The 16,889-nt window shown below is 37.3% G+C and overlaps 1 protein-coding gene across 1 annotated transcript in view; it reads right to left on the bottom strand.

Moving 5' to 3' along the window:
* Window positions 1-285: 285 nt before the first annotated feature.
* kcmf1 (potassium channel modulatory factor 1) overlaps window positions 286-16,889 on the bottom strand; it is a 35,932-nt gene continuing 19,328 nt past the window's right edge. Inside the window, 6 exon segments of the mRNA NM_001122807.1 lie at window positions 286-1,160; window positions 3,225-3,507; window positions 4,646-4,820; window positions 10,454-10,555; window positions 11,187-11,326; window positions 12,938-13,105. Coding sequence (NP_001116279.1) covers window positions 899-1,160; window positions 3,225-3,507; window positions 4,646-4,820; window positions 10,454-10,555; window positions 11,187-11,326; window positions 12,938-13,105 — 1,130 coding nt within the window. The 3' untranslated portion in view covers window positions 286-898.

Here is a 16,889-nt window from a genome sequence, read left to right as displayed (position 1 = left end):
GGGAAAACACAGATGAACAGAACTGTTTAAGGAAACACAAACATGGCAAATTCTAGTAGTGGCCTGACTGTAATGTAATTTGTACAGAAAAAAAAAAAATTAAAAATATGTGCAGAGGAAAGTACATTAATGTAGGCCACACAGTATTTACTGCAATTTAATTAAAGGAGTATACTCACATTTCATTTAGGGGCTCCTTACAATTAAAAAGTAAATATAACTGCAGAGACTGCCTGAAGTGCTTTGAACAAATATAAAAACTTTTTTTTCCTTTTTTTTTTTTTTTTTGCTAAAGACATTATTCGAAAGATTCATGGCTGCGCAATAACTATCATAAATAACATTGCATGTCAGGCCAGGTAATCTTTTCAATAATGCTTAGGAAAGCTTTGGGATTAATGGCTGAACAACTGTAATTATACATTTTATAATTTAGCTTTATGGCAATGTCACTAAAAATTCATGCACGCTGCAAAAAACCTCATGCAGTAGTTAGGGTAAACCATCCAAGCAGTTTTTATTCATTAATATTCATAAATACACACAGCAGCTTCATTAGAGATTTTTTCCCCATATACTTTTTTTCTCTTCTGTTTGAATGTGGGAGATTAGGAGAATGTATTTATTTTTTTACATCATGGTACAGGAAGCAGAGGACTGCCTCTGGTACTGCTACCTATGTTTACCTGCTAGAAGTAAAAATTAGTTAAGTGAATTATCGTATATATTTGCCTCTTTTTTTTCTTTTTTCCTTTTTTTTCCTTTTTTGAATGTACACAATGTAACAAGAGTGACAGACCGGAAATTACAATCACCAAAACAAACCCAAAGATAGTTGTTTGTCCACTTTCATTGGCAGTTACAGCACAGAGGACATTGTCTGCAAAGGGGGATGTCATCAAAGAGGAGGTGGCGGAGGCTCGTTTCCTTTATTACTCTCTTTAAGATTTAGGTTTTCTAAAGCAACATCTAAAGGCATTATATCTACACAACCCATTGCCCCAAAATCAGCTATTTCTCCCCTTTCATCCTCATCAGAGGAGGAACTTTCTTCCTGCATCAACGTAGACAAAAGAAGCTCCTGGACAAACAAGCTTCGGTCCGCACGCTCACTTTCTATTGACTGTCGTTCTGCTTCTGTCATTTTGGGATCATTCAGCCTGTGCAAGAATTAAAAGCAGAGATAAATTAAAGATGCCATACAGACTACTGAATCATTTTCAAATGGCATAGCACAAAGACTGTTTCTAATATTATTGATATTATTATTAAATAAATTAAAATTTTCTTTTTGTACAAAATAACTTATACATTTTGGTTTTTTTCACAAAAAATGGGAGACACAACTTAGGTTCCGACCCACAGAAGCATCAGAACTAATACAAATATGAATGTATCAATTATTAAGGTTTATGTACACCTGGGCTTCTGTGGCCAGCTTTAGTTTAAAAAAACAAAAATTTGTTGTGACTAAACTGTGTATTATACAAGACAATAGTCTTTAAAAGGCAAATAAGTGGAAAGACTGGCTGCTATTGTAACTTCAGTACCTATTTTTGTAAATCAGCCCATGTACCTGTGTATAATACTGATTAGCTTATACAGCACCACAGGATCTAAAATAATATCAAAAGGTAAAGCTGAGCTCAACCCTCAAATATATAAACAGGAGCTCAACCACGTAATTAGTACAACCTACAGTGCTCATTTGCAAACCGAAACACAATGTGTACAAAAAAGGGGTGCAATCGACCATGTTTTGTAAATTGCATATTGCATTTGGGTGTACGCAAATAGACGCACTCTTCTGCACTCTGTTTCAAACACGGAGACCTGAAGCTCCCTTCACTTACAGAGTGTAGTGTAGTGGAGGTGGCGTGTAGTTTGCCATTTTTATTGGAGACATCGGGCATTGCATGACAGAAAACTTAGTCCCTTTACTCAGTACTAATCTTAAATTACTTATATAGGTCAGTCAGCGTAGGACTGGCCAGAAGGGATGACTTTGACGTAGTTGGCCAGCTTGAAGTATATTGCAATGTACGGACAAACAATCCCTCTTTTTGGGGTGGGGAGGGAAGGCATTTCTTAGTAGCTGAATGCACAGAAATGTCCTAATGTCCTATTTCTACATATTGATAATGGGTGAGTGCAGAGGATTTTTTGCGGTTGTTTAATTGCATGACAGATGTCAGACACAATGAAAACTACAACCCTACTGCCCACAACTAAACGTTTTTAGGGTGTGATGACATAAGTAGTACAGAAAAAAACAATGCTATTACGTGCTTAGAAAAAGACCTCAGGTTTAATTTAAAGGTGATGACATTTTCTTAGCTTTTTGCACAACAGGTCTTAATGGTTTTTGATATACTAATAAGGCTGTGCAGAGAATCTACTGTTCGGTAAATATAATATCTAAACATATAAACAACTCAATGCAGTCCAAGCATTTAATGGTATCTTTGAAAGTCTAATCATTCCTTTCTTTAAACTGTTTTCACTTGAAATGTGTAACAATATACTGTATCTCCACTTCTAAGAACTACTACTACTACTCAAAACCAACCATACATTTTCTATTAAGAAAAGTGACAGGGACTTTCTTACAGTTGATCTATATCCCCAGTACATACTACATTCATGTTGTATTGATACATTTCAATCTGTGTAAAACCATAAATAGGAAATAAAGGGCAACACTGCAAGAGGAGATATAAACATGGGCTGGCTGTGTTTATTGAGAGGCTACATTTTAAATATATTTTAGGGTGGTAGTACAATGCGGTGTGAATATAAACCACAACTTACACCAACCCGTTAGTTAACACTGCATGCACGTGTCCACATGTGACCACACCTAAAGAAGAGTCAGTTGTCAAACGCAGACAGGCTCTGCACCTTGTTTTGTAGTATTGCCCCTTTTATGCCTTTTATTTCACAGAAACTACTTAATATACAGTAAACCAGGGCCAGTGCAGCACTACATAGATCTTAAAACTATGCCGACATTTTGCAGCCATATGCAAGTTAACTACTTAAAGGTATTTAGATAAGTGCCCAAACCTAGCTTTTTTGCAAACACACTTTAAAAATGCCTAACCATAAATCTAACATCTTTGAACATTAAAAACATAATTTAATTGGTTATGCTTGCAGCTTTGGTCATTATTACTGATAGTTCCCAATGACAAAATCATAAAGATCCACATAATTATACCAACCTTGTGAGTAGAAACTGTGAATTTTGTATAGATTGCTGATTGTTTTCCGTACTTGATGTGTTGGTTGCTGCTGTTGATTGTGTAATTGTGGTGGTGACATTACTTGCATTGTTGCGTCTGGTTGCGTTGCGTGCTGTTTCTAGTTGTTGCCGTGCTGCCTGTGCCTGTTGTCTTTCTAGTTGCAACTGCATTTGTAGTTGCTGCAGCTGGGATGCAGATGGGCCTGAAGAGTTGAGCTGCCCTCCTGTTGAACGCCTTACTCCAGATAACTGTGATAAAAGTTCTGTTCAAGGTAGAAGACAGTATAGGTGAATGCATCTAATTATATAACCAACCTGTATAAAGGCAGAGGTCAAACATATGTTACCCATCTACCTTTACACAGATCCCATTATTCAAAAAGACTTCTCATATCCCTATAAGTGCTATGTAACACTAGGGGGCACATTTACTAACCCACGAACGGGCCGAATGCGTCCGATTGCGGTTTTTTCGTAATGATCGGTAATTTTGCGATTTTTTTCGGCGTCTTTACGATTTTTGCGTAAAAACACGAGTTTTTCGGCGGCTTTACGATTTTTGCGTAAAAACGCGAGTTTTTCGGCGTCTTTACGATTTTTGCGTAAAAATGCGAGTTTTTCGTAGCCATTACGAAAGTTGCGCAAAGTCGCGATTTTTTCGTAGCGTTAAAACTTGCGCGAAACGTCGCGCCTTTTAAGTTTTAACGCTACGAAAAAGGCGCGACTTTGCGCGCAAGTGTTAACGCTACGAAAAAAACGCGACCTTGCGCAACTTTCGTAAAGACGCCGAAAAACTGGGTCCCATGGGCAAACTGGTAACCCATGGAAACAATAGATATTTGGAAAATAAGTATCCTGAAGTATTCAAAATGAGTAAATATGGCAGAGAACAGCGATCATTTGCTGAAGATTTTATGAATCAGCCTTACTTACATACCATATTTTATAGCCTTATATGCATCACAAAACTACATTCAAATATGCACAATACATATCTGAACACAGCATCTAATATACTTGGATACTATAATTCAACATATTTACAGGGGTTTGTCCAATTTAAAAAAAAAAAAAAAGAGGCTCCAGCTTGGTATTGCTTAGGTGCTCAAATTATTCCCCTGCAAACAATAAGATGCAAAACATTTTCTAATACTCTCTAACAGCCATTTTGCAAAATCTCTTTTCAAAGAATTTTTTGTCACAAAACATTTCATATGCCATTACCATAAAAAGTTACCAATGAAACTAAATAAAAAATTACTCTAAAAACTATACAGGAAAACTACTTTACAAGGAAAACCCTTTATCTCCAGAGCAACAATTTTTTGATTTTTGGACAAAGTAAACCAGCAATTAAAAAAAAAAAAAAAAAAAAAAAAAGGTTCAGTACTTGGACCTTACCAGCTATAGGATCCATGGCTTCCCTATTGCTTGGAGAATATGAGCTCTGCGAGGAAGAAAGCCCTCCAGTCGAGCTGCTAGTAAAGTGCATGTTTGTTCTACGTGCTCGTGGACCACCTAGCCCCCGGCCAGGGTGAAACATCCTTCGTACATGTCGAACTCCACTGGATTCATCGTAGACAGAAGTTAAAGAGACATAGCAAATGGGTTGTGGATAAACTCTTGTACAGGTATGATACTGAAACACATTATAATTTACTTCCAAATTATGGAAAAGCCATCTGCCATAAAGCTCACTTTAAGCAAATAATTTTTTTTTCTTTGTAATAATAAATAGTATTTTGTAAGTGATCCTAAAATTTATTAATCCATTTTAGTGGCAAACGGGGTCAGACTGGGCTGATGGGACACTGGTCCCTGCTACCTGCTGGAAATTGCGGCTGTAAGGGAGAAGTAAAAGGCACATGAGGGCAGAAGTGTCGCTGCATCAGGTATGAAGATCAAAATTATAGAAAGATTCCTTATCTAAAAACAGGTTCCAAGCATACTGGTTAATAAGCCCCACTACAAAACACATTTTCATGCTTTATATGATTTTATATTATTTTTATCTAATACAGAGGCTTTTTCCAAAGAGAAGAATCTGCAGTTAAGGGAAAAGGACATTAGCCAGTGTCAGAGGCAGCAATGACAAAGGCTGTTGTTCTTTAAGGAATACTTTTTAGACATGTAACTTATTAGTGGGCTTTCTCATCCTAAAATGTTTTCTACTGAAAACAACTTTATAATTTTGTCACTAATGAAGTACAATGTGCTGTGACCCAAAACACGATTGTGGTGCTTTCACCTGGAAAAAAAAAAAATAATAAAAATTGACAGGTCTAATATATTCTTTGGAGGAGGGGGCTCAAAGCTCACTCTTTCAAAATTACCGGCTCTGACTAAAATCCTGTTTCTGTACATGCAGAATGTGTGCGACAGTTTGTTTTTAGTTTGTTAGATTTTGTAAGTGTATTCAATTATTTGAGTTAGCTCTAATACATCTGCTAGGAAAGGGAACTACCCTAAAAGATGTGTTAGACCAACCTGTCAATCAACAAGATAAAGCTTATAATTCATTTCCATTTTTGTGATAGTTGCCCTTTAAGCAAATGGTACACTGCAGCTCACATGGTATCAGCCAACTGAAAAATGTTTTAGGGTTGTTGTCAGTAGTAAAATTCTAGAACAAAAGGCACACTCTGGCATATTTATTATAGTGTGCAAACCAACATCACCACTGATGTTGCCCTAGCAACCAATCAGATCTTTGCTATTTTTTTTTTTTTTTTTTTTTTAACTTGTAGGTCCCCGTTCAAATCTAGCATATGCAAAAGGGCTCCAAATGCACCGGACACAGCGGCTTGCTTAAAACTCAATTTTTATTACTCCATTTAAAAACAATACGCCTGACGCGTTTCGTGTAAATATACACTTAATCATAGGCATGCCTATGATTAAGTGTATATTTACACGAAACGCGTCAGGCGTATTGTTTTTAAATGGAGTAATAAAAATCGAGTTTTAAGCAAGCCGCTGTGCCTGGTGCATTTGGAGCCCTTTTGCATATGCGTGATTTCGCCTTCCCCAGCTACAGGTTCGGGGCTCTGAGCACCTGAACCACTTCTGAACAACGGTGAGTTCTTTGCATTTAGGATTTAACATTGTGAGAGCTGATATGATGGTGTTGGGAATTTGACCTAGATCAACTGTGAGACAGATCCGGGGTTTATACACCCGGATCTCTCTTTTGTATTTGGTATGTTTATTTACTTGATTTCCTGACATTTGAGACATTTAGGTTAAATTAATCGAGCCATTTCTAAGTTTAGGTTACTACCATTTCTTAGTTTGTAGTTTCCTGTTCAAATCTAGTTGCCAATTGGTTGCTATGACCAACATCACAGTTGATGCTGGCTTACACGCTAAAATAAATATGCATCTCAGTGTGATGTTCTAATTGTAGCTTCATTGTGAGCAGTGGCTCACAGTTGGCATTTATACTGTGGAAGCATAAATTGCTTTGGGGATATCAGGCTTTGGTAAAATTGCTTTGGGGATATCAGGCATTTGCTCCACTATGCTGTACAAGACCACAACTTATGGTTACCACTGATGGCAAATAAAAGGGACTAACCACTTTTATTACAGATTTTAATGTAAAAGTATGAAAATGGCTGCTCCAACAAATCAGAACCAAGCATTATACTAACAGCTACAAATAAATGAACCTCTGACTGTGTGTATTTGTTCTTCATGCCAGTCCCTCATTCATTAGAACCACTCATACGAACATTTTTAGACCATTTTTTGCAGCATTACCAGAAATTGTTGGTTTTGACTAGAATTTCAGATATGGAAATGTGAAGTTAACTGAGGGTTCAGATGCAGCAAATTCAGCTCTGTTTCTTCCCTCTGAATATAGGGAAACTGTTATATGCCCATTACTGCATGGGATAAATAAAAGCCATGTATAAACACAATAAATTGACTACATACCACGTTGTGTACAGGACACTACACCTGCTGTTAAAGGACACGTAAAACCCACACACAAAAATGTAATTAGTGAACAGCCTCTTTGAAATCTTTCAATACCTGCCACGCTGGTTGTCCAGAGGTTTATAGTATAAGCATCTCCTTAATCACTTAGATTTCCTTCTCCTCCAGTAACCAGGTCGGCCCCTTCCCTCAGGAATTTGCTTTGGCTGTTGGCTTGTGGGCATGCTCAGTTGTTCTAAGCTCAGATAAATAATTACGCCCTCCAGTCTAGCAGCAAGTGAGGAGATGGCATTGCTGGTTCCCATAGAAACTCAGCTCTAGCTGTCTGTTTCAGTTTTTTCTACTGAGCTCAGCTTTACCATTGCAGTGCTCAAACAAAGCAGAACTTTAATCAGAGACAGTTCTGCCTGTGTGAGCCTGTATTCTTGATGAAATGTATGCTGATTAAGGGTCTGTGTGTGTGTATGCTGTTTGCAGATTTAAATGTAACTGATTATGTATCAGAGGAAAAAATGACCACTGGCTAAAAGCTGCTATTTGCTTTTAGAAAATGTGATGGTGCTAGCAAACAGAAGGGGATATATGCAGTACAAACAATGCTATTTGGGTGGGGGGGAGGCGTGCCCAACTGATATACTGTATATACTCGAGTATAAGCCGATCCGAACATAAGCCGAGGTACCTAATTTTACCTAAGAAAACTGGAAACACTTATTGACTCGAGTATAAGCCTAGGGTGGGAAATGCAGCCGCTACTGCTAAGTTTCAATAATCAAATAAATAACAGATAAATAAATAATAGATAACTTTAGGGAAAGAAAAATGCTACAGCAGCAAACAAAAGCAAGTTTGGGAAGGCTAAGGAAGCTGCCATACTAATTATCAAGTACTTGCCATCCTGCTGTGGGCGCTCCCATCGTATCAATCATGTGCTTCACTCATATGCTGTGTGCTCTCCCATCATATTAGTGCTGTGTGTGCGTCCCATTATGGCGCGTCGCATTGGAAGCATGACAAAGCCATTAGGGTGACTTTACTAACTGATAGATACTCACAGACCATTACTGACATCTAAATATACTTTTACTCATTACAAGTTTAGTAAAGCCCGTTTGTTCTAGTAGAATTTGTTATACCTGTGTTGTGCTACAGGCAAAGTGAACTGTGAAACTGGAAAAAAAACCCTTTAAGACTCACCTCCTTTGGAACATGACCACTTTATCTGCTTTGAGATCACTCAGATCAAGCTTCTTCCCTTTTTCTATGACATCGGGGTGCTTGTGCATGAGAAGCCAACCAATGTGCGAAAAGAAGAAACCTCTCACAGCGTTATGTGGATCATTGCTCAAGTATACGTAACTGTGTGCTGTTGCTCGTTGTGCTCGTTGTGTGGACGGTGTGTCCGTGCGTACCTGCGCGCGCGCATGCACGCACACACGTTCGTCCATGGGATGGGGGGGTGTGTGCGCAACGAGCACGTTACAACTGCACAGCGAGCAACAGCACACAGTTACATATACTCGAGTATAAGCCGAGGGTTACTTTTTCTGCACATTTTTAGTGCTGAAAAACTCGGCTTATACTCGAGTATATACAGTACATTGTAGGCAAATGTAGGCTTTACATGTCCTTTAATATCTCCAAACTACTATTATATCAATTACTGTGCTGTGCATGGGACCCACCCTCAAGAGTAACCAATCCATATCCACCCCCTTTTAAACAGAATTGTTTCTTGATATAATTTTTTTTATATATATGCTATTTTACATAACATTATTGTGATTGGTAGGCTGGTCAGACCCATTTTAATAAGTTTGCATTAATATATTGTTAAGATCCCAGCATTGCTGTGCCTTTTTCCCTATTGTCGTCAACTAGTCCCTAGCAGCTTGAGGATCTCTGCTGTACTATATCTATATAAGTATACTGTATTTATCTCATGAATGGGTGGTACAGCAATCGTGGTTAATTAATTAAGGCTATTGCCCCACAGAGAAATTAGTCGCCTGCAATAAATTGCTGCTACTGCGGGCAATTAATGCCTTTTCACCAGCAACAAAGTGAATCGTTGGTGGAAAGGCATGTGTGACGGCAACTTTGCGTGACTTAAGAAAAATGAAGCAGCGCATATGCCTTTCCACTAGAGATTCTCTTTGCTGCCAATGGAAAGGCATTTTGGAGAGAATAGTCGCCTGCAGTAGCCATAAGGCATTAACCTAAAGGAAGAAATTCCACTGTTACTAAAAATATGCAAACCTTTCCTAATGAGACTAATAATAGGTCCATTTAGGGCCAACATTTGGTGTGGGATTTCTGTTACTGACCCCATCCCCATGAGGCCCTTATAAATCTAGTTTTGTGGGGCCTAATGTTTGGGTGTAATTAAGCATGTTTGGTGTAACAGTGTGGCTGGGGAACAGTAACACCAAAAAATGAAAGTAGTAATTAGAATATAATGGACTGTTACCCTGCACTGACTGGTGCAGCTGGTGTGTCTGCCCCATAAATTTATATTAACAAAGCTGCTGTGTAGCCATGGGGGCAGCCATTCACAGGAGAAAAGGCACAGGTTACATAGCAGATAACAGATAAAACACTATTATATTCTACAGTGCTTATCTGTTCTCTGCTATGTAACCTGTGCCTTTTTTTCCAGTTAGAATGGCTGCCCCCATGGCTACATAGCATGGTTTTAACTTTCATTTTTTGTGTTACTGTTGCTTTACTTTACCAATTTTTACTTAAAGGAGAAGGAAAGGCAAAGTCACTTGGGGGTGCCAAAATGTTAGGCACCCCCAAGTGACTTTAATCGCTTACCTTGTACCCTGGGCTAGCGCCCCTGTTTGGAGAAACCAGCACCAGCCCGGGGTACCTGTAGCTGAGCGCTTCCTCCTTCCTTTTCCTAAAATGTCAGCGGTCGGCGCATGCGCAATAGAGTGAAAAGCCGACTTTTCTGTTAAAGTTTAGCTTTTCTCTCTACTGCGCATGCGCGCGCAGGAGAAAGAGGAAGAAGGAAGCGCTGCAGCTACCCCGGGCTGGTGCTGTTCACTACGAACATTTTGGCACCCCCAAGTGACTTTGCCTTTCTTTGTCCTTTAATAGCGGAGATATTTTTGATCAAGTGGGAAGTAGACTTAACCCTATTAATTGATATAATTTCCCCTACCAAAGCAAAAAAAAAAACAAAGAACTTGAAAGAAACTAAAAATATTTTTATAGCACTACTCTGCATAGATAGGATATTAATTTAAGAGTAAAGGATATTAAATCTCTTGGAGCTCTGTGTTCAAGTGTGAGATGGGCAGCAAAGTCATCTGTGACATGATTTGGATCTCCCCCTGGCAATGCTGCACATATTGGACAAATCTGAAATTATACAAACACATAATTATTATAAACTTACATTAAAAAGTACAGTTGAATTTCCCAAAAGATTTTTCCATTTGGTTAACTCTTCTAATGTCTAAAACATTTAATCAAGTGTTAGACTGATTAAATTGACTTTTTTGCTTTAAATATTTCAGAAAAGTACAAATAATTTGCAGTCATCTGAGGCAATTTAATTTCCTAGAAATCCAACTGAGCTGGGATAGACAGAACTTCCATGAAAATCTCATCATTCTTTTAATGCATTATACTAAAGGGTGAAAAAAAAGGTTATATAAAAATTTCAACTATAGAAATTTCCCATGTTTCCATGTAGAGATATCTTGAAAAAGGCTCTAGGCCAGAGCCGAAACGTTGATAAGATGGCAACAATATTATAATAAAGATCGTTTTTAAGGAAAAGGCCCTGGAGTGCACTCGCAGTAATCTTTTTGGAAATATATATATATATATATATATATATATATATATACAGATTACAAATTTCTACTAGAGTCAGATCGAGATAATGTAAAGCGATAATCAGTGTTTAATTGAAATGGTGTACAAAAAGGTGCAAAACATATAAATATTTACGTTTATAAGAAAAAGAAAATAGAATAGTACTTACTACTTCTGTTGACGTTTCTGCGTGTTCTGAAGTGACATGTTCTTGTAAAGAGGTTTCTGTATAACCCATTTTACCACAATAAGGGCAAGTAAAAGACTGTGGCTGTTCTACAGAGAATGCTTCCCCACCATAATATAAATCTGTAAAAAGAAGCACAAGGAAAAAAAATCACTTAACACCAAATCCATACCTGTTATAAACTAAAAACACCTTAACTGTCAATTATATTTCCACCCCTACCTCTATGCCTGAGGCAGAGCCATTACTTTCACATTCTGTTCCAGACTTTCAAGAGGTTACTGTACCTCCTAACATTTCCCCTCTATCCTCACTGTCTATAATTGTGTAGCCTATGCATCAGGTCCTGCTTTTGGTGCATATATGAAATTTTCGGATAATGCAAATCTTGCCTTGATAACAGTTTTCATGAAATGGCACCTGCCTGCTTGTTTTGATTGTGCAGCCCAAAAGAATGAAGGAAACAAGTTTTAAATCATTTATATAGTGTAAATTTTAAAGTGTAAGTATAGTGTGGTGTAAATAAAGTTTATTTTGCTTGACTAACACTGCCCAAATAGGACAGCACCTCAATATTTTTAAAAATGCCTTTATTTTCTCAATGGCAAAACAACATGATTTCAAGTGGATGCCCACCCTTTGTCAAATCTTTTATACACTTTCCTTACATTTACAAAATTCAGTTTGCTTAACTGTTTCCATAGGTAAGATAGAGAGTAGGGTACTCAAGGTGTAAATCAACTGAAATATTACATTTAGGTAAAATGAATTTAATTTGGTAATGAATTTTGAGTTTCTGAACTAATGGCATGATTTGGACTGGAAAATTACTCCGATCTCTGGGGTTTTAGAAAATATTGGAATATATTACAAAGTACAAGAAAGCAAAGAAACACTATAATGTTAGCCCAGAATAATCTCTTCCAAATAATGCTCAAACCAAATTAGCATAAAAAAAAGGAAAGTCTTGATTGATATTCATCCAAAGCTGAACTTAATGAAAAAGTGGAACAAAGAGAGACATTTTTGAAAAGAAACAAGAAATCATTAAATCATGTTTGGAGATTGCATGTTGTAGAAAAAGCAAACATGGAAAAAGGTTTGCATGTCCGATGAGACCATAATTGGCCGTTTTGTCCTCAGAGGACACCATATTCATGGCTTAAGCATGGTGGCAGTAGAATTATGTTGTGGAGAGGAATTTTATCTAAATGGACCAGGAAGATAGTCAGGAATGAGGACAAATAGATGTAGACAAATACAAAGCAAATCTAGCTTCAGAATGCATGTCATAAGATAACAATTTAAAATCCTAATTAAATTCATTTTAATTCTATATTGTAGCACAACACAATTTGAAAAAAAAAATCCAAGCTAGGGGAAGGGAATACTTTAGCATTTTAGCGGTCTTGGCATTCACAACCATCCCTTCTAAAATGTGACACAATCATGTTTTCTTGCTTTAAATTGCTGCTTGTAGTAATTTAGACATATCAAAAATTTTGCATCGAGTCACATGTGATTCAATGCAAAATTTTTGATCTGTACAAATTACCACATATAGATATCTCATATGCATTCATTATAGAGCACTGTAGAATATGTCAGAAAGTCACCAACTGAGTAACCTAACCGTCACGCAAAACAAATATATGATTTTCTAATCCTGACCACACAGAACAGACTATGTAGTTTGCATATACTATGAAAGCACATGAAATGGAAACACTTACCAAAGTCTACCCTTGTCAATATGCACTGCATTGGATGGTCAGTTGTATGCCTTGTAGTTGTTGCACCACTTTCATAACAAGAAGCACACAGATCGTAATCGTAGCAAATTAAACACTTGTACCTTCGGCCACGGAAATTTCCTTTCAAACATGCATCGCAGCTGACACCTGAAATACAAAGACAATATTTTTGTAGCCTGTTGCATAAGTATTTTAAAAGGAATTTAAGACCCCTGAAATGTTTTTCCCACTGTAGTTGTGGGATGATGGTTTACAGACACTAACAGTGGTGTGACTAGGCAGGTTTTTGTCTGCAGCTGCAGGCAGCCATAACACCCTGCTGTGCCAAGCAATATATTTTTTGCTAGTAAACTTAAATGGGATGTAAAGACAAAAAAAGATTGCATGTACAGATTGTAAACCTAAAAAGAAGCGTAAAAATTTATTTCAATTAGAAACTTTTTGCTGTTTCTTTCAAATAACAGATTCTGTGTAGTGGACTGTTCATCTTCTCTACCTCCTGAAGCTGCCTTTAGGAATCTTTCCCTGGCTGGCCAGCCAGACTAAAAAAAGAAACTATGAGCGCTGCTCTGCATTCTGAAGGGCAGAGAAGCAGAGCAGGGTTGATTATTATTATTAACATTTATAAGGCGCCAACATATTCCGCAGTGCTGTAAAGTAAGTGGGTTTCATACACTGGACATACAGAGTAACATAAAGCAATCAATAACCGATACAAGAGGTGAAGAGAGCCCTGTCCAAATGAGCTTACAATCTACAAGGAGAAAGGGTTGAGACACAAGGTGTGGGAATATTTATTAGTTTAATTATCATTGAGGTCAATCTCAGTGAGAAACAACAATTTCTAATTCACAAATAAATAAAAAACCTTTAAATAACTGCCAGCATCGCTAACACTTAGCTTCCCGCCCAGTGTCATATCCCCTTAAGGGCTCTGGCACACGGGGGAGATTAGTCGCCCGCGAACAGGTAACCGAAAATTACAATTTGAGAAACTCTGCCAAGTGCTTTGATATCATTAGCCTTTTGCAATGAAACTATAGGGGGCTTGCACGAGCTTCTGCATTAAAATAATGTGCAAATTAAAATAACATCATACACAGACAGATACACTGCCCATAACAATTTTGCCCACCTTTGAACAGTGCATTTAAAACTGCAGCAACAGATAATATAAGTATCTATACATACAGATAAGTTTTGTAATGTATGTAAGAAGGAGAAATAATATTTCAAATGAAAAGGGCAAAATGAATAAATGTGTATTAACTGTTAGGCAGATGTCACACTGATGGAAGAAAAATGTCTAAAACTGTCTTATACACAGCAGGTATAAGAGGTTATTCCCAATAATGTTCTAATGCCCAGTTTTTGCGAAGCACTGCATATACCTACTGTGTCAGATGGTTTCCAGGAAAGTCAATGTGAAGCAGCTTGGACAATTTTGTGTGCTCCTACACTCAGCAGAGACACAATCTTTGTGCTTTTCTCCCAAGTGTCTTGTTTTATCCGTTCCATCAATGTGCTCACTGGACCGATTGTAAAATATATACTGTATATACTCGAGTATAAGCCTAATTTTTCTGCACCCAAAATGTGCTGAAAAATTCACCCTTGGCTTATACTCGAGTTGGATGCCATGGGTCCCTCCAGACTAGCACCCTCTGTCCCAGTCACAATACTTATTTCCCATTACATGTACTCGGGGTCTGCTGCCAGTTTGCCAATCTATTGACCCTCTTCTTCACTTACAGAGCTAGTTTACTGTTTTTATTTGAAATAAATATTTAAAAAGATATACTCCACTGATGCCTCAATTAATGTAATTTTATTGGTATTTATTTTGATTATTGAAAACTTAGCAGTAGCTGCTGCATTTCCCACCCTAGGCTTATACGCGAGTTAATACGTTATTCCAGTTTTCTTGGGTAAAATTAGGTACCTCGGCTGATAATTGGATTGCCTTATACTCGAGTATATATGGTACCAGGCCTGTTTAATTTATTACCACTTATATAGCGCTAAAACATTTATGTTGTCCTTTACAAAGAATGATTCACATCACTGGTCAGTGACTGCAATCGCTGGGGGTGCCTTACATTTTGCCCACCCCCTCCACCCAAGTAATTAGACCTTTTCTTCTCCATTAAAAGGGCTTTCAGAATTAGTTGTGTTTGAATGCATTTTAATGCATATAATACAATATATTTACATTATATTTATTATATGAAGAAATGTTTTGACCATGTTTCAAAGTTTAAATGTATGTTTTAGAGCAACTGTATCAAATAACACAAGTGAAAACATCTACAAATAAATACACATGCATATATAGCTTTAGATAAAATAAAATGTTCTCTATCTAGAAAGACTTGGCGGTTAGTACAGTATATGCGTTTGTGAGAAATGATCTGACACAGAAAGGGTAAATAGTCTTGAATCCAATAGGTAGAAAAGGCGCAGCTTTTTGTTTTTCAATGCCTATGGAAACTGCCAAGCTTTCTACTGAAACAATAGGCCTGCACTAATGATGCCTCTGACAAGGAAAGAAAACGAGTCCAGACCAGCTTTCCAGCAACAACCTGTCTTTAGAAAGCTCTAAACAACTCAAGTCTCATTTAGCATAAATTATTTATTATTCCCCCAGAACCAGTGAAAGTATACATTTAGCATGTACAATACAGTTGATTCTTTGTTAGCATATATGGGCCAGCTACTCTGTTACCAAAGTAATTGGAAAGCTATAAAAGTAAGTTATATCAGAAGCCTCATTATAATTTGCAGCTACAGCCACTGCCCTTATGAGAAAAAAAAATAGTGCAGTCAAATGCTCTATCAAGAGGGAATCAAATATATAAATAATTTATTTTTTCCTATTTTTCATATTACTGTAACAAGACAAAGACAAACTTTCAAAAAGGCCATGGGCTCTAAAAAGGTTGTGTCAGGCGCCTCTTCATTTGTCTCTTTCCTGATCCCCATACCTACTGTCAGCTCCCTTCTCTGTTCCCCATTTCTATGCTCTTCTCCCCTAAAATGTGCTTTTCGCCTTATTCTCTATGCCTTCTCCACCATTTGAAATGCAATTATTTACAAATGCCATAGACTCCATTATAAGCAAATAATTCTTATTTTTAAAAATTATATCCTTTTTCTCTGTAGTAATAAAACAGTACCTTGTACTTGATCCCAACTAAGATATAATTAATCCTTATTGGAGGCAAAACACGCCTATTGGGTTTATTCAATATTTAAATGATTTTTAGCAGACATAAGTTATGGAGATCCAAAATTACAGAAAGATCCCTTATCCCGAGCATTCTGGATAACAGGTCCCATGCCTGTATAAACAAATTCAGGGACATTGCAGCTAATGGCATAAAAGGCAATTTTTTACATCCTATTTTGGTTTACGGAAATGTCTAAAACCACTTGTGCTGCTTCCAACTGACTTAAGTAACTTCTGAGTGGCTGAAGGAGCAAGTGCAGGGGGTTCATGTGCCAAAATGACAAAAGGGTATACTAAACCACTAGAAAGATTTTCCACTAGGGATGTGAAAGTTTTGTTTGCTGGGCATCAACAAAACTAAAATGCTTTTAACCACAAGCCCCCCGAGTACACACTGAGCAGTGAAAGCCAGACCTTCACAGGAAACATGCTCACATGGAGGTCTGCCAATTACCAATTTTAATTTGATATCATCCGAAGCGTTCAAAGGCAGACAGGTACATTTTGACCACTGCAGGTTTTCATAGGTAGCACTATATAAACATGAAGCTACTATCAGTTCAGGATATCTTGTTACTGATCTGAGGCCAGGCTAAACAGAAGGCAAGGGGTTTGAATGGTAAGCATTTCTTTAAATGCAGTTTTTGATGTTCTATTTATTGAGATGTATGCAACTAGATATTTATTATGTTTTGCTCAGTA

Source organism: Xenopus tropicalis, chromosome 1 (genome assembly GCF_000004195.4).
Source record: "Xenopus tropicalis strain Nigerian chromosome 1, UCB_Xtro_10.0, whole genome shotgun sequence".
NCBI classification, from domain to species: domain Eukaryota; kingdom Metazoa; phylum Chordata; class Amphibia; order Anura; family Pipidae; genus Xenopus; species Xenopus tropicalis.
Note: the sequence above shows the minus strand (reverse complement) of the source record. Positions and strands in the feature narration are given on the sequence as shown.